Genomic DNA, 23602 nt, shown 5'->3' on the forward strand with positions numbered 1-23602 from the left:
GAGTCTTATTTCTTGGCCGGGCACGGTGGCTCAAGCCTGTAATCCCAGCACTTTGGGAGGCCGAGGCGGGTGGATCACCTGAGGTCAGGAGTTCGAGACCAGCCTGGCCAACATGGTGAAACACTGTCTCTGCCAAAAATACAAAAATTAGCCAGGTGTGGTGGTGTACGCTTGTAATCCCACCTACTTGGGTGGCTGAGGCAGGAGGATCACTTGAACCCAGGAGGTGGAGGTTGCAGTGAGCTGAGATTGCACCATTGCACTCCAGCCTGGACAGCAGAGCAAGACTCTGTCTCAAAAAAAAAAAAAAAAAAGTCTTATTTCTTGATCAAGGAAAATCAAGGCAAAATATAAAAGGTGAAGAGCAATCCATTTTCTTCAAGGCAAATGTGTAGAGCAGGGAATGAGGGAAGAGCAGGAGATGTGAATCATTTAGACTTGTGGCAGCTGAAGACGTGGGGACTGAAGGCCTGACAGCTATAGAACTTTCTTTTTTTTATTTTGGACTCAGGAGAACATGTACAGGTTGTTACACGGGTATATTGTGTGACGCTGAGATTTAGAATATGGTGCTCCCGTCACCCTTCAGAGATCTGTGTACTCTTTCCATTTCAACATAAAAATAAAAAAGGATGGACTCTTCCCAGCACCTGGCAGATGCTGACCTTCCAGTCATTCTGCCCATTCATTCACCCAAATACTTGCTGGCATCTACTGAGTGCTGAGGACTGAAAGGCAATTGCACTTCCTGATGGCCCTGAAAGGTACAGCAGATGGATGCCAAAGGACTTATGTTGATTCCTTCCTTCCCTTTCATCATTCCTGGCTGCTTTAACCTGGGCCAGCCTTGCGACTCGCTTCGACGGATAGAATGCTACAAAAGTGATGCATGCCAGTGTCTGGACCAGCCTGTCAGGGGCCTGGCAGTTTCTACATTCTTTCAGCCAGTGTGACTAGCCTGAGCCCACCATGCTGTGAGGAAGCCCAAGCAGCCATGTGGAGAAGCTTCCTCTGATTTTGATGAAGGTATCTAAGCTGAGGGCAGGCAGAAGTCAGTGAAAAAAATGGTCAGGTGTGGTGGCTCATGCCTGTAATCCCAGCACTTTGGGAGGCCGAGGCAGGCAGATTGCTTGGGCTCACAAGTTCGAGAGACCATCCTGGCCATCATGGCGAAACCCCAGCTCTACTAAAAATATAAAAAATTAGCCGGGCACGGTGGTGGGTGCCTGTAGTCCCAACTACTTGGGAGGCTGAGGCAGGAGAATGGTGTGGACCCGGGAGGCAGAGCTTGCAGTGAGCCGAGATTGTGCCACTGCACTCCAGCCTGGGCGACAGAGCAAGACTCCATCTCCAAAAAAAAAAAAAAAATACAAAAATTAGCCAGGCGCTGTGGTGTGCGCCTGTAGTCCCAGCTACTCCAGAGGCTGAGGCATGAGAATTGCTTGAGGCAGAGGTTGCAGTGAGCCAAGATTGCACCACTGCACTCCAGCCTGGGTGACTCCATGAGACTCTGTCCCCTCCCCCACAAAAAAAGAAGTCAGTGAAAAATGGCACTTTGAGAATGTCTGATGGCGTGTGGATTGGGCACTATGCCCATGCGCCATCTCCCAAGTGCCCACAGTGGCTCCCTCTTCCCCCTGGCTGTACAAGGGGCAGTTGGTGGCTGGTTTTCAGCCAGGACTGCTCCCCTCCCGCCCCACCTACACTCCTTATTACTTTTGTTTTTTAAAAAAATTTTGGCTGGGTGCCATGGCTCACGCCTGTAATCCCAGTACTTTAGGAGGCCAAAGTGAGTGAATCACTTGAGATTAGGAGTTTGAGACCAGTCTGGCCAACATAACAAAACCTTATCTCTACTAAGAAAATATAACTATTAGCAGGGTGTGGTGGCACATGCCTGTAGTTCCAGCTACTTGGGAGGCTGAGGTAGGAGAATTGCTTGAACCTGGGAGGTGGAGGCTGCAGTGAGCTGAGATCTCGCCATCACACTCCAGCCTGGGCGACAGAGCAAGACTGCTTCAAGAAAAAAAAATTTTTGTAGAGATGGGGTCTCACTGTATTGCCCAGGCTGTTCTTGAACTCCTGGGCTTGATCAATCCTCCTGCCTCGGCCTCCCGAAGTGCCGGGATCACAGGTGTGAGTCACTGCGCCCAGCGTCCCAGCTCCTGCTCTGATCCAGCTCCACCATTAACCGAGCTTCGTGGCTGCGGGCAGAACAACTTCTCCAGTCCTCAATTTTCTCATCTATAAAATGAGGAGGTGGGGTTAGGCCCATGATTTTAGAAATAAATGTCAAAAACGTCAAATAAAGTAAGAGAAGAAGAAGGGAAGAGACGATGTGTATAGCGTTGTGGAGCTGAGCCTGGACTTACCACTGTGTGGATTAGATAATGCTGCTTCTCCTCACATGGAATTGTGGGAAATTCCCCAAAACTGTGACTGGAGCCAGCTTTAGGCAAGGCTTTTTCTCCTTCTGGAAACAACACCTGAACTCAGTCACCTTGGACTCTGCCTTCCTACTCTTTCTCCTCCTTTGTGTGGAACATTTCTCCTTGGTGATTCTTTTGGTGCATTTTAAATATATTGAAAATAGATGTTTTATTTTGTTTATACAAGGTACAACGTCAAAATACAAATCATATATAATGTATAGATATAATAGAGAAGGAAGTATAAATATAAATGCATATATATGTAAAATGGCGCTGAGGTGAGTTTTCTTCTTCCTCAGTCCTTCGATGGAGAGGATTCACTGGGCTCAGCATCTCTGCCACCTTTCCCAGGTCCCTGTCCATGTGTGCAGAGCAGCTGGAGACAGGGTGGTTAGAAGCCCAAACGCTGGTGTCTTCCCTGTAGACATCTCCCATGCCAGGAGAAGCCTTGTAATTGACAGAGAGCTTCGGGTATGTCACTTTTCTCTGTGAACTGCAAGTCAAGATGAGGGATGGAAGATTCAGGGCAGGGTTTTTATTTCATTACCACATGTATTCCAGGCAGCTCACACTGTAATGAAATAAAAGCCCTGCTCAGAAGCCTTTGGTCTCTCCTGGGAAGCTGGGCCCTGGATCCAAGGCACGATAGGCAGGCAGGTGTTGCCCATGGGAATGGGGAGAACCTGCTCCCTCGTGCAGGAGGCGCTGACCTGGCAGTCTGTGAGATCCTGCTGGGACGTCTGAGAGGCCTGGTGGGCTTGCTCCTGGAGCCCACCTCCTTGCACCTCTTCTCAGTCGTCTTTAGCTAAAGCAGAGAGGCTCCTTCACTCCAGACGTAGCTGGGCTGGTTTCCCCGAGTCTCATAGGTCGTGAGAGCAGTTTTCCAAGTCTTCATCTCTGCTGCTGGTCCCCCCAGTCACCGGCAGAGCCTCCATGGCTTCCATTTCAACGCTGGCTGGCAGGGGAGTTTGCCTGCAAAGCAGGTGGTTCATAGGTTTTGAAAAGAGGAGGGGGTTGCCCTCAAATCAACAGACGCTTCCCACTGAGCATGTATGTCCAGCACTGCAGGGACGGCAGGAGCCGACAGAGGCCCTGCCACAGGAGTCAGACAGACGGCACTTAGTCCTCAGAGATGGAGAGAACCTAGAATGCCTACCTCTACCGAGTGTATTAAATCCTATCTAGGGGCCAGGTGTGGTGGTGCATGCCTGTAATCCTAGCACTTTAGGAGGCTGGGGTGGGAGGATCGCTTGAGCCCAGGAGTTCAAGACCAACCAGGACAATATGATGAGAATAAATCCTCTCCAGATATTTCCAACCTCCCCATCCACCAAAGATTCACCAAATGCTGTTGGAGCAGCTCATGCCACCCTCCCTCACCCCACGCTTTGCCAGTCCTCTGCCAAAAAGCCGTTCAAATGGCAGGAACAAGAGAAGGAGAGAGTGACTGGGAGCCTGGCCAAACCAGAGTTGATCATCTTGAAAAAATGATTTAATATTCATGAAGCTTTTAAAAACAGTTCTTAGCACTTAGTATGTGTGAAATAAATAAAGAAATACACAAATCAATCAGCTCCCAAATGACAAGCACAGGCGAGGCAGGACACTGGTCATACGTGGCTGGCCTGTCTGGAGCCGCCTGGGTGCTGATGCCCTGGGCATCTGGCCAGCACCCTCTACCAGGGCTGGTGAAATGTCCTCCAGAGGAGCAGCAGCTCTTTAGGCCATTTTAAGGTAAGCAGTGTGAGCTCCCTGGAGTGAGAGCTAAAATAAGGCAGGATGGGGGTCAATTCACTGAAAATAATTTGCTAACAGCCAATTTGTCAAATGGCAAATCTAACTAATAACCCATTTGCAAAAAACAAGTTTACGGAAAGAATCAATTCACCAAATGACCAAGTAATTACACTCATCAAATTGACCAATTCTTCTTCTTCTTCTTCTTCTTCTTTTTTTTTCTGAGAAAGGGTCTCACTCTGTCTCCCAGGCTGGAGTGCAGTGGTGTGACGCCGGCTTGCTGCAACCTCTGCAGACAACCACGCCCAGCTAACTTTTTGTATTTTTTGTAGAGATCAGGTTTCACCATGTTGGCCAGGCTGGTCACAAAAAAAGCGATCCGTGCACTTCAGCCTCCCAAAGTGCTAGGATTACAGGTGTGAGCCACTATGCCTGACCATGCCAATTCTTCCTAAAGATATATTTATTTTACTTTTTGAGCTTTTTAAAAATGAAATTTGTGTGTGTGTGTGTGTGTGTGTGTGTGTGTGTGTGTGTGTGTATGGGAGTCTCACTATGTTGTCTAGGCTGGTCTCAAACTGCTAGGCTCAAGTAATCCTTCCACCTCAGCCTCCCAAAGTCCTGGTATTACAGGCATAAGCCACCATGCCCAACTGAGATATCTTTCATATGGCCAGTAAATATTGCTATTTTCCTCTTATGAACATATTTATTGGCTGTATATACCAAATTTACAAATCCTTTTTAAGAATATATTTTAATGTATTATTCATAAAGAGATGGTATGTACATTTAAAAAATATATTCAGTGAATATATTTATTTATTATAACCTGTTAATAATATAATTCCAAATTCAGCATTTTGTATGGAAATTCTGTAGTTATTAATAGTGATATTTTGAAAATTATTTTAAAAGTCATTTTCTGTTTTGTCAACATTTTTCATTTTTTGAATTCTTTGGACAAATTTTTGAGTAACATATCAATGTTTGTTAATTTCTCAACTATTTATGAGGTTTATGGCTTTTTTATTGGTCGGGATGGTATTACAGCTTTTGAAGATTTATGTGAAGTTTTAGATACTGGTTTTCATTTTGACTTTATATTAGCATTTCATGGAATGTGCATTTTGTCAAAATTAGGCTCAAAGGGTCACATTTTTTTTTTTTTTTTTTTTTTGAGGTGGAGTTTTGCTCTTGTTGCCCAGGCTGGAGTGCAATGGTGTGATCTTGGCTCACCGCAACCTCCGCCTCCCTGGTTCAAGCGATTCTCCTGTCTCAGCCTCCCTAGTAGCTGGCATTACAGGCGTGCACCACCATGGCCTACTAATTTTGTATTTTTAGTAGAGACGGGGTTTCTCCATGTTGGTCAGGCTGGTCTTGAACTCCTGACCTCAGGTGATCTGCCCACCTTGGCCTCCCGAAGTGCTGGGATTACAGGCGTGAGCCACCGTGCCCAGCCAGGGTCACATAATTTTTATATTGATATCACATTTAGAAAAGAATGTTTTATAACTATTAATAGTAGCTAAAAGTTTAGTTTGGACAAATCTGATATCCATATCAGTATGGAATGCTGGAATACTGGTTATTAATTGATAGAAATACAAAATTAAGGCTACAATGCCATTTGAGGCTTTAATCAAAGAATAATAATACTGTCTAAAGATTAGAAAAATGAGAAAAATTAAAAAAGTCAGCAAGTGGCAGAAACATTTTTGCCAGAAATGCTGAGATGCAGAATTTCAATGATTAGGAATACAACATTAAGGCTAACATGAATGAGTATATTTATAAGAAGGCATACCCCTATTCAATGAGGACCTTCAAGAATATATTCACCAGGATATCACAAGAAGAATGGATAGCACTGCATGCATTGGCCACCTGGTACACTTTCTCTGGCCGCCCCATTGCTGCTGTGGGCAGGGGTAGGGGGCACTTGGGCTCAGGGCTAGTTCACTGCTTCTCGGCTCTGGCACTCGTTGGTCCCTACAGAAGGGGTGTGTGAGAGCCGATGGCCAGGAAAGGCGTCCTTCTTGGGAGGGGGCATTCTGGAATCACTATGGTGTGGCTCTTTTTTCTTTTTTTTTTTTTGAGACAGAGTCTTGCCCTGTTGCCCAGGCTGCGGTGAAATGGCGCAATCTTGGCTCACTGCAACCTCCGCCTCCCGGGTTCAATCGATTCTCCTGCCTCAGCCTCCCGAATAGCTGGGATTACAGGTGTGCACCACCAAGCTTAGCTAATTTTTGTATTTTTAGTAGAGACAAGGTTCCACCACGTTGGCCAGGCTGGTCTCAAACTCCTGACCTCAAGTGATCTGCCTGCCTCGGCCTCCCAAAGTGCTGGAATTCCAGGCATGAGCTACCGTGCCCGGCCAGCTGCAGCTCTTTTCTCATGGGGAAGTCTGACTCTTGCAGAGGGAGTATCCAGTGCAACTCACCTTGACTTGATGTAGCATGCCAGAAAAGACATAGCGCTCAGCCCACACAGCAGGACGGTGGACGTGGAGATAGCCACTGAAAGGGAGGAGACCACGCTGAGATACTCAGAAGCACATTCGTTGCTACAAATCACAAATTCTTTACCACGGATGTTCTTACAGAGGGATCCAAGTGCCTCCCAACCAGCCTCCTGCTATGGACATTTCTTACGGCCCATGCAATTCCCCCCATTCTATGTCTAGGCAAAAACACATTCTCTTTCCTGCTGAGGGTGCCAGCTCCCAGTCATCCCACACCTCTGCTCCTCATCCTTCTCCTCAGGCAGAGTGCCTGGGGTGAGAGGGCAGGGATGGAGCAAGTCAGGAGGGAGCATTAAGAGCCTTAAGGGCAAAGCCAAGAGTGGGATGAGGAGAGAGCATTCCTGCTGCTAACGCCGGGGTTGAGAAAGCAGACAGGGACACACCCCTCCTCTGCTGTCCCCAGTATAACGCCCCCTTTTCTTCAACTTCACAGGTTTAGAAACAATAGCACAGTGCCATTTTCCTTCCAATTTCATTTTTTTTCACTTGCATTTTTTTTTTTTTTTGAGACAGGGTCTCCCTCTGTCACCTAGGTTGGAGTGCAGATGCACTATCTCGGCTCATTGCAACCTCTGCCTCCTGGGCTCAAGTGATTCTCCTGCCTCAGCCTCCTGAGTAGCTGGGATTACAGGCACATACCACCAGGCCTGGCTAATTTTTTGTATTTTCAGTAGAGACAGGGTTTCACCATGTTGGCCAGGCTAGTCTCCCGACCTCAAGTGATCCACCTGCCTCAGCCTCCCAAAGTGCTGGGTTTACAGGTGTGAGCCACTGCATCCAGTCTACCTACAGCTTTTTTTTTTTTTCTTTCTTTTTTTTTTTGAGATGAAGTTCATTCTGTTGCCCAAACTGGAGTGCAGTGGCATGATCTCAGCTCACTACAACCTCCAGCTCCAGGGTTCAAGCAATTCTCCTGCCTCAGCCTCCCAAGTAGCTGGGACTACAGGCACGTGTCACCATGCCTGGCTAATTTTTGTATTTTTAGTAGAGACAGGGTTTCACTATGTTGGGCAGGCTGGTCTGGAACTCCTGACCTCGTGATCTGCCCGCCTTAGCCTCCCAAAGTGCTGGGATTACAGGCGTGAGCCACCACGCCCAGCCAACTTTTTCTTTTCTTCTTCTTTTTTTTTTTTATTCTGTGATGGAATCTCACGGTGTTGCCCAGGCTGGAGTGCAGCGGCTCGATGTTTGCTCACTGCAACCTCTCCCTCCCAGGTTCAAACGATTCTCCTGCCTCAGCCTCCCGAGTAGCTGGGATTTCAGGCACCTGCCACCATACCTGGCTAATTTTTGTATTTTTGGTAGAGATGGGGTTTTGCTGTGTTGGCCAGGCTGGTCTCAAACTCCTGACCTCAGGGCTGCCTTGGCCTCCCAAAGTGCTGAGATTACAGGTATGAGCCACGGATCCTGGCCACCTGAAACTTTTGATGGCAGAGAAAGAGCAGTAAGGAGAAAGAAGAGGTCTTTTTAAGAGGTGTTGTATATAAGAGGAGTTTAGGATTTAGGACCATTTTGAATGAGTTGAAACGAACAGCTTGGGGTACCGACAGGCGTCACCTGAGGTTTATCAGATAGGATAGGAAGAAGGGGGTCTTTCTGTGTGAACAAGGGGACTTAGTCTGAGGGCAGGGAACAGAACTATTGTTAAAAACACTTGCAGGTCTGGTGCAGTGGCTCATCCCTGTAGCCCGAGTGCTTTGGGAGGCTTAGTGGAGAGGATCGCTTGAGTCCAGGAGTTCAAGACCAGCCTAGGCAACATATCAAGACCCCCCCATCTCTACAAACAATTAGCTGGGCATGATGGCACACACCTGTAGTCCAAGGTATTTGGGAGACTAAGGTGGGAGAATTGCTTGAGCCCAGGAATCTGGCGCTGCAGTAAGCTGTGATCGCGTCACTGCACTCCAGCCTGGGCGACAGCAAGACCCTGTCTCTAAAGACAAAAACAAAAACAAACAAAATCCACTTGCAGGTTTGACCAATGAGCCTGACTATTGTGAATTTCCCTGAAAAAAATCACCCAGTGCTCTGCATGCAAGACGACGGCGCTGAGATCTGCAGCAGAAGATGACAGCGCTGAGATCTGCAGCAGAAGATGACAGCGCTGAGATCTGCAGCAGAAGATGACAGCGCTGAGATCTGCAGCAGAAGATGACAGCGCTGAGATCTGCAGCAGAAGATGACAGCGCTGAGATCTGCAGCAGAAGATGACAGCGCTGAGATCTGCAGCAGAAGATGACGGTGCTGAGATCTGGAGCAGAAGACAACGGCGCTGAGGTCTGGAGCAACAGCTACCTCTCCCTGAAGACCACGGGCAGCACATCTCATGGACCCTGAGGACTTTGAGGGCCTTCGCTGCATGACCCCCAGGCCACGCCCATAGATCAAAATAAACCTCCCAGGGCTTGGCCTTCCAATACAGCTCTACTGCAAAACATCTGAGTATAAGGGTGTAGAGACACTCAGAGCCCTGTGGCTGGGAGTATAAACTTGTGCCATCTTTCCCAAGGGCAGTGAGAAGCCCACACCCTTTGACTCTCTAGTTCAACTAGAATTTACTCTAAGGGAATAGATATATACAGGGGTATTCACTCAAGTATTGTTTAAAATAATTTTCTTTTTTTTTTTTTTTTTGAGATGGAGTCTTGCTCTGTCACCCAGGCTAGAGTGCAATGGCACGATCTTGGCTCACTTCAACCTCCGCCTTCCAGGTTCAAGTGATTTTCCTGCCTCAGCCTCCCGAGCAGCTGGGATAACAGGCACTCACCACCAAGCCCAGCTAGTTTTTGTATTTTTAGTAGAGATGGGGTTTCACCACGTCAGCCAGGCTGGTCTCAAACTCCTCACTTCAAGTGATCCGCCCCCCTCGGCCTCCTAAAGTGCTGGGATTACAGGTGTGAGCCACTGTGCCCCGCCTAAAATAATTTTCAAGATGTTAATCTGAATCTCTTATCAATAAACAATTAGTTAAATAAAATGTGATATGCCCATATGATGGAATACTATTCAACTATTAAAAATTATAAAATAGATCAGCATTTATTAACATTGAAAGATGTCTGCAACATCTTGAGTAAAAAAGATAATGAGATAAAAATGAACCTGCAGGCCAGTCTCAGTGGCTCACGCCTGTAATCCCAGCACTTTGGGAGGCCGAGGCAGGTGAATCACCTGAGGTCAGGAGTTCGAGACCAACCTGACCAATATGGTGAAATCCCGTCTCTACTAAAAATACAAAAATTACCTGTGCATGGTGGCATGTGCCTGTAGTCCCAGCTACTTGGGAGGCTGAGACAAGTGAATTGCCTGGACCCAGGCGGTGGTGGTTGCAGTGAGCTGAGATCTCACCACTGCTCTCCAGCCTGAGTGACAGAGCAAGAATCCATCTCAAAAAAAAAAAAAAAAAAGAACCCACAATAGGCTGAGTGCAGTGCAGTGGCTCACACCTGTAATCCTAGCACTTTGGGAGGCTGAGGGAGGCAGATCACCTGAGGTCAGGAGTTCAAGACTAGCCTGGCCAACATGATGAAACTGTCTCTACTAAAAATACAAAAATTAGCTGGGCGTGGTGACGGGCACCTGTAATTCCAGCTAGTTGTGGGGCTGAGGCAGGAGAATCGCGTGAATCTGGGAGGCAGAGGTTGCAGTGAGTGCCATTGCACTCCAGCCTGGGCAACAGAGCAAGACTCTGTCTCAAAAAAAAAAAAAAAAAAAAACCCACATAATCTCCAACCAGCCATGTGCATGTCCATATGCACAGAAAAGTCTTGAGAAATACATACAATGGTGGGATTCAAGATAATCTTTTCTTTTTTTAAAAAAAGTTTGTTTTTTCTCATATATTTGCAATGACACTGTAATCAGAATAGTAAAATTATAGAAACAAAATAAACTTGTAAGTAAATTAAAAAGCATAGAAAAATCGTTACAAAAGAAGTAACAGAAAACATGAGAAATTAATGAAAATGTTTTGAGTTTTCGGACTTAACATTAATCATTATTATGACTAAAAAAAGAAATCTGTCTTAGCAGAGATGCTGCACCTGACGGTAAGCTCTGTCTTTGCGTTGGCTAGTGAGTTGGTGCACACTGATGGTGTAGGCAGTGTTTTATTGGAAAAGGCAACATGACATAAACTGTGCTTCTACCTTCACAAGGTCCCTCCTGTTTCATTTAAGTGACAAGAAAAGCTGCAGAATGAAACTCAAGAGAGAAGAGGGCTCTTGAACCAATGATAAAACGAAGCAGCTTGAACTCAGCGCCAGACCCTTGGCCTCTCCCTCAGTGACATCCGGGTAACTCCAGTAAAGACATAGAAACCAGAATCACCAAGACAGTGAATTAACAGCTTACCTGCCAAGCCCTCCACCTTTTATTGTTTCCTGGGGGGTGTGTAGATTGGAGGAAAGGGAAGAGAAAGAGATCTGGTGAGACAGAGGAGAAGCGAGGAGGAAGAAGAGAGGCGAGAGGTGATTACCGCAGAGGAGGCCGTGAAAACCACATCTCCCCACCAGCCCCCTCCTTCAGCCTGTGCGCAGATTGGGTCCAGGATGGAGAAGGCAGCTGAGACAGCCAGGGGCCAGTGTTTGGCATGGATGATGAAAATGTCCTCTGGGCATATGCAGGGAATAGCCATTCCTCAGCAACACCCTGACCAATTAGGCCAATCACTGGGTAGTAATACCCGTGTGTCACTGTGGCCAGAGCTCCTGTGTGCCTGCATCGGATGAAGGCGGTTTTGAGGGAAGAGCATCAACTCAACGACTCAGAGGAGTGGCCTTTCTTTCTTTTTCTCTTTCTCTTTCTTTTCTTTCTTCCTTCTTTCCTTTCTCCTTCCCTTCCTTTCCTTCCTTCCTTCCTTTTCTTTTTCTTTCTCTTTCTTTCTTTCGCTTTCTTTCTTCTTTCTTTCTTTCTTTCTCTTTCTTTCTTTCACTTTCTTTCTTCTTTCTTTTCTTTCCCTTTCCTTCCTTCCTTTTTCTTTCCCTTTCTTTCCTTCCTTTCTCCTACCTTCTTCCTTCCTTCCTTCCTTTCTCTCTCTCTCTCTTTTTCTTTCTTTCTTTCCTTGTTTCCTTTTCTTTCTTCTTTATTTTGAGACGGGGTCTCACTCTGTAGCCCAGACTGGAGTGCAGTGGCGCCATCATAGCTCACTGTATCCTCAAACTCCTGGGCTCAAGCGAGCCTCTTACCTCAGCCTCCCAAGTAGCTTGGACCACAAGTGTACACCACTACACCTAGATAATTTTTTAATTTTCATTTTTTATAGAGACAGGGTCTCACTATGTTGCCGAGGCTGGTCTCTCAAATTCCTGGGCTCACACAAGCCTCCTGCCTTGGCCTCCCAAATTGTTAGGATTACAGGTGTGAGCACCGTGCTTGGCCTGGTGGCTTCTTTTCTGTCTCTATTGCACTAAGCACTTAATAAGTGTTGGGTTTGGAGTAGATACTCAATAAATACTTGATTGATCAAGTTAAGCTTTTGAAGTTCTATAAATTGAAGTAAATTTAAAGTGACATTTGCTTTTTAATGAGGAATCTGCATTTCATAATAGCTTAGGACCATTCCTGGAACAGAACAGATACTCAGTATTAAATGGATGAATGATACGACATAGAGGCAGCTCCTGTCAAAGGCTCAGCACATCTACTGCAGCAAATTTATTTCAGCCATGAAAGCCCAGAGGCATTTTGCCATCCTGAGAAACAAGTCCTCATACCTGACGTACTAAATCAACATGGCAGTGTAAGTGCTGGCATCTGTGGCATGCTGACCTTTTAGTTTACAATCAAGAGTCCTCAAGAACAGCTTAATCAGGGATGGGAGACCAGATATTGGAGTAATTGTAGAAAGTTATTGATAAAAAGGGCTGCCAACATGGAATCAACCCAAATACCCATCAATGATAGACTGGATAAAGAAAATGTGGTACATATACACCATGGAATACTATGCAGCCATAAAAAGGAGTGAGATCATGTCCTTTGCAGGAACATGGATGGAGCTGGAAGCCATCATCCTCAGCAAACTAACTTGGGAACAGAAAACCAAACACCACATGTTCTCACTCATAAGTGGGAGCTGAACAATGAGAACACATGGACACAGGGAGAGGAACAACACACACGGGGGCCTGTGGGGAGGGGCAGAGAGAGGAAGAGCATCAGGAAGAGTAGCTAATACATGTGGGGTTTAATACCTAGGTGATGGGTTGATAGGTGCCTCAAACCACCATGGCACACGTTTACTTATATAAGAAGCCTGCATGTCCTGCACATGTATCCTGGAACTTAAGGTAAAATTAAATTAAATTATAAAAAAATGGCTGCCAAGTAAGCCAGTAGATATTTAAGACAATGAAACTATGAACCATATTTCTTAAATATTTATTAAAATGTTAAACCCTTTAAATTCACTCATTCATTTGCTTGCTCATTCAATACTTATCGAGCATCTACTATTTAGTATTTTCTGTTGAATTAAAAAGAACAAATGAGTAGTGCTAATCATTTATATAACTTAGTTTAAAAAGCAAATTATGATATTGGCAGTATCAATGGGTTGATTAAAACATCAGTTAATTTACTGAGCAACCACTATGGTAAAGCATCATTAATATTTTCTTATGAAGATGAGCTCAACTGATTGCTTATTCATGCAGAAATAGCAACATCCACTGATGTTCAAGGAGCCAGTGAGTATATCTGCCACACATAACTGGTGCTCCTGGATCTCAGGTGGCTGATCCAACATAAAACATCTAAAGTTTTTTTGTGTGTGGCATCTCTGTATTTCCACAGTTCCTTGCACAGAATTATCTTTGTCCATTGTAGGAATTTGGTTAATGTTCATTACACTACATTTTAGAATTTGGGAGAAAGTTTTTGATTGTGTGTGTGTGTGTGTGTGTGTGTATCTCGCTCTGTCTCTCAGGCTGAAGTGCAGTGGCGTGATCTGGGCTCACTGAAACCTCCGCCTCCCCGGTTCAAACAATCTCTTGCCTCAGCCTCCCGAGTAGCTGGGCTTACAGGTACACACCACCACGCCTGGCTAATTTTTGTATTGTTAGTAGAGACAGGGTTTCACCATGTTGGCCAGGCTGGTCTCAAACTCCTGACCTCGTGATCTGCCCGCCTCGACCTCCCAAAGTGTTGGAATTATAGGCGTGAGCCACAGCGCCCGGCCGATTTTTTAATCTAATAAAAGTCATGAACTAGAAAAAGCAGATTATAGATTAAATCCCATCATCAAATAGTTGTTGGAAAATCTATATAGAAAAAAATGACCCCTGAACTTTACATGTAGGATTTTATCCTACAGATATTCTGGCACCTATGGATTTTCAATTAATGGCTGTTTGTAAGATAACCACAGAATGTAGCAATCACATGTCCAGATAGGGGGTTGGCTAAATTAATGGTAGGAATTCCATACAATGGAATATTCTGTAGCGGTTAAAAACGATGAGATGGTTTTTGTGTCCTGATATGGGAAGATCTACAAGGTATGCCAGCAAGTGGAAACAAACATGGTACAGAACAGAAGAAAAGAAGCAACTGTCCAGCATTCCTTATCCTCTATGTGTTTATTTGTATAGTCTCTCTGGAAGGACGCCTGGAAATCTGGTAGCAAGTATTGCTTCCTTCCTGCAAGGGGATTTTTGAGTTAGAAATGGGATTTACTTTTCATCTTTTTTTTGAGACAGGGTCCTGTCCTGTTGCCCAGGCCAGAGTGCAGTGGCATGATCACAGCTTACTGCAACCTCTGCTCCTGGGTTCCAGCAATTCTCTCACCTCAGCATCCCGAGTAGCTGGGACTACAGGCATGCACCACCATGCCCGGCTGATTTTTTGTATTTTTAGTAAAGATGGGGTTTTGTCACGTTGGCCAGGCTGGTCTCGGACTCCTGGCCTCCCAAAGTGCTGGGATTATAGGTGTGAGCTACCTCGCCCAGCCTGATTGTTTTTTAAATGATTCTAATCAATTAACTGCTAAAATGTCCAAAGTCACTTGATATTTTCCCAGATGACGTTTGATGCAGGTAAAAATGAGGCCACAAAAATATGAGTCATTCTTTAGCAGGAAAATTTGTGAACAGAAGAGTAAAATAATTTTTGTCCATATCAAATTACAGTTGGGTTTTTTGTTGCTTTGGAAGCTTGTCAGCCTGGAGCATCACTTGCATTCTTCTCATTACGTGCGTTCTTCCTCCCTGCCTGCTTCCCTTCCTCCTCCTGTTCTCCCTTCCTCTCTCAGCTCTCCTCCCCTCCCTTCAGCTTTTTCTTTTAGTCTTGCAAACGCTTTCCCCTTTTCCTCCTTATCGTCACTTGCACATTCTCTTTTCTATTCTGCTAGCCTTAGCATTACGTGTGACTTCTGTAAAGAGGAGCGGATTTTTGGTTTTATTTTGTTTTGTTAGCTTTTTTTCTTTTTCTTTTTTTCTCTTAAATAGAGATGGGGTCTTGCTATGCTGACCAGGCTGGCCTCAAATTCTGGCCTCAAGCAATCCTCCCATTTCAGCCTCCCAAAGTGCTGGGATTACAGGTGTGAGCCACCACGCCTGGCCAAGAGTAGCATTTTATACTGAAAATGTGGACAGCTTCTCTGTTAAGTGCACGGTGCCAGGCCCTGGAGAGGAATCGGCAGCTTCTGGCAGAGATGCTGTAACGTCAGTGCTGGCATCAGCACCTGTGGTTTTGGATGCTCCGTGCAAGAGAGGTGGACCCTGCTGTGAAGAGCTGACCTTGAGCCCTTTTTTGGGGTGCCAGTTCTCTGGGTTCAACACCAGTAGCCTGACAGCTAGAAGCTACCAATATTTAGAAAAATGGGCACATCAAACAAAGAATTCCATAAATCAGCTCTTATTTAACTTATTTTCTGATGGAGGCCTTCTGAGTGTGGAAGGGGCCGCTGTCAGGACTGTGCTGGGGCAGCAGGCCTGGGCCAGGACCACCCAGCACCCTGGGACTGCGGTCACCCTGATCATAAACATACTGGACAAAGGGACACACTTACCAGTGGTGTCGCTGTGGCCCTGTGGATACACACCTGCGGAAAAGAGAGGACAGCATCACGGCTCGAGTCCTAGAGGTCCTAGTTCCTCAGGAAGCAGGAGAAACTCTGCACAGCTTGGCTCCCATCTTAGCACCTTGGGAGACTTGTGGCTGGTGTAACCAGACTCGTTTTAGCAAAGAACAAGCAGGGTAGGTCACTGAGGTGCTGGCCACACTTAAGAATCAGATAAGCCTTAGAGAAGGTCCACATTACCCACAGCTCCTCCCTTCCACAGATCCTGGCCCCAGACTGCAGGAGCTTCCACCACCTCCTACTGCGGGAGCACAGATGCCACTCAGAGTCTCAGCACAGGCTCTGCCGTGTGGGTGATAAGGCTGGCCCTGTCACATCTTGGGGGGTGGGCTTGCTTTTCTAGCTGCACCAGCCACAGAGAAAGCCACGGAGAAAGAGGTCAGCCCAGGAGGCCGTGGCTGGTGGCCGAGGGCAGCAGGCTGCCCAGTGAATCCTGACTTTGGATTGATGGTATAAAGCTGCCTTGTGCTGGATCTCAGCCCCGATCTTAGAAGCAACAGTGGGGAACAGACCTCTCCTGGGGCAAAGCGAGTGCTAACCTGGCGGCTGGTGGGAGGCGGATGCTGTGAGTTCCCAGGTCTTGGCTGTTGTCCGAGAGGGGGTGCCGTGGGAGGACTCATGACTGCCTATCTCTGTGGTTCCTGTGGAAGGTGATTTTGAAGGCATCAGCCGGGAGCCTGGGACAATAGCTGCTGTTGTGGCCGCTGTGGTGTTTGGGCTGGGAGATGAAGCTGCGGGCTCTGTAGGAGAGTCCAAGGCAGGGAGAACATCAATGTGCAGCCTCGCCTCCTCTGAGCTGCAGCACGGGGTGATGTGGGAGCTGCCGTAGTGAGTCACCCTGGCCAGCCCTCCCTCTCCCACAGCAAACTGCTCCTTGAGAGGGTGACATAGCCGTTCCTCTGGAAGGGCCATAGGACCTGTGAAAACACTAAAGAACATGGCTACTATCACGGCAGGTATAAAGAAAAGATCATCCAGACACAGTGGGTCACGCCTATAATCCCAACACTTTGGGAGGCTGAAGTGTGAGGATCGCTTGAGCCCAGGAGTTTAAGACCAGCCTGGGCAACATAGCAAGACCCTGTTCCTTTTCCTTCTGTTTTTGAGATGGAATCTCACTCTGTCACCAAGGCTGGAGTGCAGTGGCTCAATCTCAGCTCACTGCAACCTCTGCCTTCCGGGTTCAAGCAATTCTCCCTGTCTCAGCCTCCCAAGTAGCTGGAATTACAGGTGCCCACCACCACGCCCAGCTAATTTTTGTATTTTTAGTAGAGATGGGGTTTCACCATGTTGGCCAGGCTGGTCTCAAACTCCTGACCTTAGGTGATCCACTCGCCTGTAATCCCAGCCTCCCAAAGTGCTGGGATTACAGGCGAAAGCAACTATGCCCTGCTGCAAGACCCTGTTTCTACAAAAATAAGAATAAAAATAAATTATCCAGGTGTGGTGGGCGTGTGCCTATAGTTCCAGCTATCTGAGAGGCTGAGGCAAGAGGATCACTTTAGCCTAGGAGCTTGAGGCTGCAGTGACCTATAATTGAGCCACTGCACTCTAGCCTGGGGGACAGAGTGAGACCCCTGTCTCTTAAAAAAAAAAAAAAAAGGATTGGGGGGGAAGAAAAGAAAAGGTGTCGAAGATCTAAGTCATTCAGCTTGTTTACTAGAGAAGGCAGGCCCAACGCTGGAGGCTCAGCCGAGAGCAGGTGAAGCTGCGCTGGCTGAGGACGCTGGGAGCGGCTGCATGTGAAACACGGGAAGCCTGGGCTCTGGCCTGAACTCTCCGGGCTGTGCTGGAGGAGAGCGTCCTGATGAGCTCGCTCTCAGGAACAGAGGCTGCCTTGTGTTCAGCGTCTTCCCTGTCTTGTCCTTACTGGAAGGTGGCTGCCCCTGCACTGTAAGGGTGTGGCGTAACTGCGCTGTTCCCTCTCCGTGAAAAATGTGTCTTCCATTGTGACAGCCACGGAATCTAGGAAACGCGGGGCCAAGCGCTGTGGCTCTCCCGACTCACTGTTGTTGCCGCGTTCCCATGGTCTCCCAGCCACACAGGTCATGAGAAGGACTCACGCCCCTTAATCCTTTGTCACCACCTTGCATATAACTTGCCCTACCCTCACTGCCAATGCTCCAGGGCTCCCTGCAGACAGGGCGCACCAAGGCGTCCTCAGCCAAGTGCCCACGGTCGTGCCAGCTCGGGTCAAAGGCTGCTGTCACATCGGAGCTTCTGACTGCACAGTTGTGTCTCGACAGTGGCCATCGGACCAGGTATTTGGGATGCGAAGGTGGGGCTGGGAGAAGCTACTTGATCATTCTCTTCCTTGGGTGAACCAGGTGTGACTGAGATCAAAGGGGTTGTAGAATTACCTCAAGTTTAAATGAAGCCAGCCCCTCAACCCCTTCCTCCCTGTGCAGGTGACTCACTAGGAGGGAACCTTGTTTAGCTGCTTCTTCCTCCCTTAAGCTGCAGGCCTCAGCCTTGGCCATTTAAGAACCACCTGCAGGCCGGGTGCAGTGGCTCACACCTGTAATCCCAGCACTTTGGGAGACTGAGGCTTGCGGATCGCCTGAGGTCAGGAGTTTGAGACCAGCCTGGCCAACGTGGTGAAACCCTGTCTCTACTAAAAATACAAAAATTAGCCAGGCGTGGTGGTGCACGCCTGTAATCCCAGCTACTTGGGAGGCTGAGGAAGGAAAATCGCTTGAACCTGGGAGGCAGAGGTTGCAGTGAGCCGAGATTTCACCTCTGCCCTCCAGACTGGGCAACAGAGCAAGACTCCATCTCAAAAAAAAAAAAAAAAAAGATCCACCTGGGGCTGGAGAGGCGTGAGTCCCAGCTTGCACCTAGGCCAACTGGAGTGCCCAGGTGATGTCAGTGTGTACCCATGGCTGACAACCGACACTCTGCAAAGGATGGCTGAGTCCTGTAGTATGAATGACAACAGACAGGCCCATCCCTGGGGGCAAAGGAGTAGACAGGGTCCAGGGAAAGCCACAGGCTGGACGATGCGACACTAAAGCCAAGAGTGGACTGTAGCACAAAGGTATCATAGCATGCAGGGCGGAGGATTCCAAGAAAGCAACCAAGATTTCAAATTTTCTGAACACTGAGAAAGCGCTGAGGAAATCGGTCCTGACAATCACCGAAGACGCTGTTGAAACACGGGACACTGGCAGCCTCAGGCAATGCCTCTAAAATAGAGCAGTCACTGTGATGTGCTGGTGTTTAGGTCTGGTGGGGGCAGCTCTCCACAGGTCTCTCACATGTTTGCACATCTTGCAGACATGGGAGCTGATGGCCCTTTCTCTGGAACATCCTCTCAAGGGTGCCTCTACAGCAAGTGCCTTAGAAGACGGGGACATGGTCTCCCCTGGAGCAGAGAGCAGGCGTGATTACTGCCCATGACAAAACGCTTGGGTCTCGGAAGCCCAGGCTTCCTCTCCCACGGTGCAGCCCGCTGAGCAGACAGGCATCTGTTCAGGCCCAACTGTGCTGCCCCTGCTGGCTAGGGGACGAGGGAATTGATGCAAACATGCTGAAGCTCCCGCTGCTTGCTGGCCTCCCATCCTGGAGTACCCTCTTTTCTGCCAGCACCCATGAAAATCTTGAGGGCTAACACACATGCAACCTCAAACCTCAGTCTGCTTTCAGTTCGTGACAAAGATAAGTGTCTACAACTAAATATGATATGATATATTAGTGAGTTTTGAACCACTATTAATTCTGCACATATAACACCTGGATATCAAGCAACTTTGATTTGAGAAAGAAAATTAAGCTGGATGTTCTTATTCTTGATTGAATAAGACGTTTGTGCTATTGCCTAAGTCTGCAGTGGCACCACACAGAGGTCTGTGAGTCTGCAGGATTGGTGAGGCGAGGCTCTGGGTGTTGGGAGGGAATAAATGTCCTCAAGAAGTTTCTGACCTTCCTACCTTTTCCAGAAGGGGAGAGGCTCTCTGGCTGTGGGGTCACCCCTGCCGTCGTTACTGTGGAGGGTGGCGCCAGCCTTTGGCGAGCCAGGGCAGGGTCTCCTAGAGAGAGGATAACCACATGGCACTTACGATGCTGCGCCTGGAACCTGGGGTGGCCTCAGAACTGGATACAAATAAAATATATCAACACATGAACTTAAAATGGAGGCGTCTGGCTTCCTCAGACAGGTGAAAAGTGTAAGAAACAATGTTTCCCCACCCGGATGCAAAGACAGACTGCAAACTATTTTTCTTGCATTTCCAAAAAGATTGCACAAGTTAAATACCAAATTTATTTTGGCTGAGATGATATTAATGATATCAATTCAATTTTATAATACTGGTTATTCTTGGGAGAATAAATGATCACTCAATAGATTCTATTTTGTTTGTTTGAGACAGGGCCTTGCTCCGTTGCCCAGGTTGGAGTGCAGTGGGGTAATGAGGAGCAGTGATGGCTTCCAGCATCCACCTTCTCATGGGAAATCCAAAACTTTCTCACACTAGTGTGCTCATGAGTGCCCCCCAGCTCTGCAGCCAAATTCTCTTGCCAGCATCATCTCAAATCAAAGCATTCCATGTAATAAGAGTTAACATTTACCAGGGTTCACGCCACCCTCCCACAGCCCGCAGTGTGGATATCAAGTCCATTTTCCAGATGACCAGCCAGAGTGCAAGAACGTCACAAGAGCCGCCCAAGGCCTGCTGGGTGGTAGGCAGCAAAGCCAGGATTTAAACCCAGAATCCCGTGACCCCAGCACCTGTGTGTTTCCAACGCCAGGAGCTGTTGCTGAGGATCACACTGGTGTCTTTCTTTTTTTCTTTCTTTCTTTTTTTTTTTTTTTTTGAGACGGAGTCTAGCTCTGTCACCCAGGCTGGAGTGCAGTGGTGTGATCTCGGCTCACTGTGACCTCTACCTCCCGGGTTCAAGCAATTCTCCTGCCTCAGTCTCCCAAGTAGCTGGGATTACAGGCGCCTGCCACCACGCCCAGCTACTTTTTGTATTTTTAGTAGAGACGGGGTTTCGCCATGTTGGCCAGGCTGATCTGGATCTCCTGACCTCAAGTGATCCTCCCGCCTCGGCCTCCCAAAGTGCTGGGATTACAGGTGTGAGCCACCGTGCCTGGCCCCCACTGGTGTCTTTAGCTCAGACCTCAGCACAGATCCCTTGACCCCTGAGATGGGGTCTTCTCTCTGTGCAGCCTTGGCGGGGTGGGGGAGGGAGGAAGGTGGGGTGGCAAGGGCTACTCACTAATGCATTTGAGACTGGGGGTTGTCCAGTGGGCGACGTTGGTGGCCTTGTTCAACACGCACTCTGTCAGGCTGGACGTGCCGGCTTTACGCTTGAAACCAGAGTTACAAACGTACCGCTCCCTGGAGTACAAGCTATAGCTCTTGACCCGGATGTCTGCGTGTTCCACGGACGTGGGGGGAGGGCACGTGATGCCTGCGAAAGTGCAGAGGACAGGGGAGGGTGAAGAGGTTTCCACTTGTAAGAGGCGTTCTCCAGGCACACGCGGCGGTAGTCAGTAACTTTAGGGCTGGGTCCAGCTTATCCTAGGGGTGCCTTAGGACAAGCCCCAGGTGCCAGGCACGTGGAGGATGTGCAGGAAGGGCATTCTCACCCAGAAGCCTTCCCGGAGCCTCGCCTGAAGTGCCAGTCAGCCAGCAAAACTACAGATGAGGGCGTGGGGAGAGGGTCATCGATGAAACACCCTCTCCATTCATTTCCCACCCCTCTCCAAGCCCTCAGTATCTCTGAAAAGTCTTCATCCCTCTCCACTGTGGACCCAGCCTCCAATTCTCGCTGAACGACAGCAAGTGCCTCCAGATAGGCCCCCTGCAGGCTCTCCCACAGGTCTCTGCGGCCAGCATCACCTTTAGAAATGCATCTTTGAGCCTGGCCAACATGGTGAAACCCCATCTTTACTAAAAATACAAAAAAATTAGCCGGGCGTGGTGGTACACGCCTGTAATCTCAGCTACTGGGGAGGCTGAGGCAGGAGAATTGCTTGAACCTGGGAGGCAGAGGTTGCAGTGAGCCCAGATCATGCCATTGCACTCTAGCCTGGGTGACAGAGTGAGACCCTGTCTCAAAAAAAAAAAAAAAAGAAATGCATCTTTGACAACGTCACTCTTCCCTGACCACCCAGTGCTCTTAGAATAAAAACAAATCTTTAGAATAAAAACAAGTCTTCGGGGCTCGGCCAGCCCCTCTAGCTCTCTTCCCCAGGCCGTGATGGTCTTGGGCTCCCCTCGCACCACTCGCCAGGCTACCCGCCTCTTCCCAAGCACAACCCACCGTGGCACTCTCTCTCCCACCACCCTTCCTAGCTCACTGAAACACCACCTCCTGAGGAAGGCTGTCCCTCTCCCTCAGTACACAAGGGCCTGGGCTGAGTTCTTTCTCCCTGTAGTCTCTTTCACAGTTTGCATCGGAGATGTTGAGATTATGTAATTCATCACACTGTGTGTACTCTGAGCCAGATGAGGGTAGGGCCGCATCTGTTTCGCTAACACTGTGATCCTGAGCCCAGCACTGTACCTGGAACTAGTAGGTGCTCAAGAAATCCTTGTTGGAAGAACGAATGGATGAACTCTGTCCCTCAACTGCAGTCTCCAGCCTGACCTTCCCATAGAGGTGAGTTCAATTTATTTCATTTCCACCTTTGTAGCCAGCTTATCTGATTATCCTGTCTTTTTTAGAAGAAACCAGAAGCAAGGTGAGTTGCTCCAGATGGGTCTACTTTTGTGACAGCTGGAATTGGGCTCAGACTCCAAACTTCAGCTACACATCCAGCAATGGTGCAGGAGCTCAGTTCTGTGGAAATGAGGGGTTTTACAAGTCCACATCTAAGGGGATTGGCCTCAGAAGCAAAGAAGGGATGGAAATGTGTGTCATTTCCATTTCCATTCTGGGGACACTGTATTCATTAATGGCTTTTGGTTGTTGTTGCTAATTATTTATTAACAACTATTGATATTTCTTTGTCCTTAAAAACTTCCTTTCCTATGTGAAAGCAGGTCACATAAATGTTAAAGACAACCTGACTTGAGTGGGCTGTAGGAGAACTTCAGGCTTTTTTCCTACATTATGCAACAACAACAACGAAACCTGTAAACAAGAGATGTTGACCTGTTTTCCAGTAGGCAAAAATGAATGAGGTTGGTGTTATTGAACATGTACCTAATATAAAAATCTGTGGATCCCAGGAAAGAATCTATTTAAGGCCTTAATGACTCTTAACGTAAAATCCCCTTTGGCACCAATTTTGTAGACTGTGGTCCTATAAAGAAACTCCAAAAGGATCGTCCTTAGTTCTTAAAAGGCAAGGAGGCAGCTAATGTATCACTCTACCATGATTTCTGCAAGTCCATACTGTTGGCTTTTCCTTGCTTAAGATGAGGTCCTTCCAATGCCAGAAAGATTTTTTTTTTTTTTAAGATAGGGTCTCACTCTGTCCCTGGGGGTGGAGTGCAGTGGTGTGATCGTAGCTCACCATAGCCTCAACCTCCCAGGCTCAAGCAATCCTCCCACCTCAGACTCCTGAGTAGCTGGGACCACAGGCATGCACCACCATGCTCAGCTAATTTGTTTTTTGTTTGTTTGTTTTGTAGAAATGGGGATCTCTCTATATTGCCCAGGTTGGTCTTGAACTCCTGGGGTCAAGCGATCCTCCTGCCTGGCCTCGAAAACTGCTAGGATTACAGGTGTGAGCCATCATGCCTGGCCTGAAAAATTCAATTGTGGCTAAATTTAAAAAGCAAGATTTTTCTTTAGGCACTTTAAATAATTGTATGATGATTTTCTTTTGACTATTTTTCTCATGAATGAATCCCATTATTAGGTTTTCTTGCG

The 23602-nt window shown here is 47.6% G+C and overlaps 1 protein-coding gene across 7 annotated transcripts in view; it reads right to left on the reverse strand.

Moving 5' to 3' along the window:
* Nucleotides 1-373: 373 nt before the first annotated feature.
* IL15RA (interleukin 15 receptor subunit alpha) overlaps nt 374-23602 on the reverse strand; it is a 37746-nt gene continuing 14517 nt past the window's right edge. For 2 of the 7 annotated variants that reach the window (XM_058431300.1, XM_032150414.2), the window contains exons 2-6: nt 20996-21190; nt 16315-16515; nt 15704-15736; nt 6613-6688; nt 374-3404 (exon numbers count right to left, since the gene is read on the reverse strand). In XM_058431300.1, coding sequence (XP_058287283.1) covers nt 3293-3404; nt 6613-6688; nt 15704-15736; nt 16315-16441 — 348 coding nt within the window. In that variant the 5' untranslated portion in view covers nt 16442-16515; nt 20996-21190 and the 3' untranslated portion in view covers nt 374-3292. The other 5 variants (XR_009211044.1, XM_058431292.1, XM_032150256.2 and 2 more) reach the window with 5 other exon arrangements.

This window comes from Hylobates moloch, unplaced genomic scaffold (assembly GCF_009828535.3).
Source record: "Hylobates moloch isolate HMO894 unplaced genomic scaffold, HMol_V3 SCAFFOLD_2, whole genome shotgun sequence".
In the NCBI taxonomy this organism is placed as follows: Eukaryota; Metazoa; Chordata; class Mammalia; order Primates; family Hylobatidae; genus Hylobates; species Hylobates moloch.